At 36.9% G+C, this 1,877-nt stretch overlaps 1 protein-coding gene across 1 annotated transcript; it reads right to left on the reverse strand.

Moving 5' to 3' along the window:
- Positions 1–870: 870 nt before the first annotated feature.
- On the reverse strand, positions 871–1,545 carry LOC129286532 (uncharacterized). Its single transcript, XM_054922482.1, has one exon. It carries the CDS (start codon positions 1,543–1,545, stop codon positions 871–873), a length of 675 nt encoding a protein of 224 aa, XP_054778457.1.
- Positions 1,546–1,877: the final 332 nt, after the last annotated feature.

Raw genomic sequence — 1,877 nt, forward strand, 5'->3', positions numbered from 1 at the left:
TACACCTCTTCCGCGTATGACCTACTTCATAGCAACAAGAACAATGATAAACTTTTTTTATTGATGTTGAGACTCGATCCTCACACGACGAGGTCTGCCAGCTAGTCGAGATGCTCTAGGAGGCAGCAAAAAGGTTTGGTTCATGAACTGAGACACTGTCAACGCATTTGGCTTTGGCATGTTATGGGTCTCAACAGGATACATAGTGCCATTATATATTTTCTCCTATGAGCTACGAAGATAAAATTTCTTGATATAGTTATACACATTACCATGCATTTCTTTAATGGCTGCACAAGCATGTGGGCAAGGAATGCCAGACATTTGCCAAACTTTGCATGTACATTCCCTTAGTATCAGATTCACACATGCATCTCTACACGATGTCTGAATCAATACAATATGTCAGCCATGCAGCTAAACTATCATAACTTCTACCTTAAAAAAATTTTCCTTCAACTTTGCTTCAACATTGGGACCAACTATGCTTTTCCACTTACTCATGGCTGCCTTACTTGCAAAAAATTTCTTGCTCAACTTGTCCCTATGCTCATTTATAAGAACACATATATTATGCCTCCTCTCCTCAAGAATCCATACATTAAATGATTCGGTCAAGTTAGTTGTTATCTTATCCCATCTTCGAAATGGGAACAATGATAGTGCCCACCGATCAACATCGCCTTAATTTTCAACCCATCTTATTAATTGTAGAGAGAACATCCTCAAATTTCCCATGGCTATATGAAATTCGTGCTCATGCCTTGCACAGACAATGTAATCAAGCAACTTTAGTGCCTCTTCTTTGCTGTTCCTTCCCATTCCCATATAAACTTTGTTAAACTTAGAGCTAAAATTCTCTTTAACATGTCAATAGCAAAATGCATGTCTATCACCACTAAATATGGCTCTAACAGCACCAATAATAGCATTATTTCTATCAAAAACAATAGTTACCTGTAGCGAACCAAGGATATCTTTAATATTTTGCAAAAACCAAGTCCAATCATCATGAGTTTCACTCCCAACTACTACAAAAGCTAATGGAAACAACTCATTATCAGCATCGTATGTTGAAGCTGCCAGTAAGGTGCCCCTATAAGGACCACTGAGGAAACATCCATTCATATATAAAATAGGCCTAGCCCCAAACAAGAATCCTTTAATGGAATAACCATATGCAATAAATAAACATTCAAATCTATTGTTCTCAGAAGCTACCCATTTTGCTACAGTGTCAGTATCAGTCTCCATTAGTCTATTACACAACCAAGGAACAAGCATATATGATTGGTCAGGAAGCCTATTTATTTCCACCAATGCCCTCTCTTTTGCTCTTAAAGCTTGACGATAAGTTAGACTTATGCCATAGTCTCTATATATGTCAGCTTTGATTTCATTGGGTCTTTTTTCCACATTAGACCTTACTGCATCATCAATTATAGATGAAGTCAGTGTGCACCTTGTACTATAAGAAACTTCAAGGTCTTCTTGGGCAGAATATAAGTGCTCATTCTTGAAAGTTGTTACACGAAGTAAGGGCATAGACTTCCTTAATGAATATGCTGTTATCTTCTATTGACATCCTTTTGCCTTGCAAACTGAAATTATTTTATTTGTGTTGTTCTTCACAAATTTATATTCAAACCTGTGTGTAATACTATACTTGTAGATTGCTTATCTACAATCATCAGCACTCGTAAAAATCTGCCCAGGTTCTACTAGCAAATCCTTCCACTTTGTTGCATTTAGCTCAGGCATTGGTGTTGGAATACTTTGTATTGCACATGGTAGAACTTTAAGTTCTTGTGTAGCATGTGAATTCTTAGCTGAACATCCTGCTCTGCATTTTTATTCAAATCATGTTTATTACTACC

Source organism: Prosopis cineraria, unplaced genomic scaffold (genome assembly GCF_029017545.1).
Source record: "Prosopis cineraria cultivar Desert tree isolate PC_DT_omini unplaced genomic scaffold, ASM2901754v1 PC11, whole genome shotgun sequence".
NCBI lineage: Eukaryota > Viridiplantae > Streptophyta > Magnoliopsida > Fabales > Fabaceae > Prosopis > Prosopis cineraria.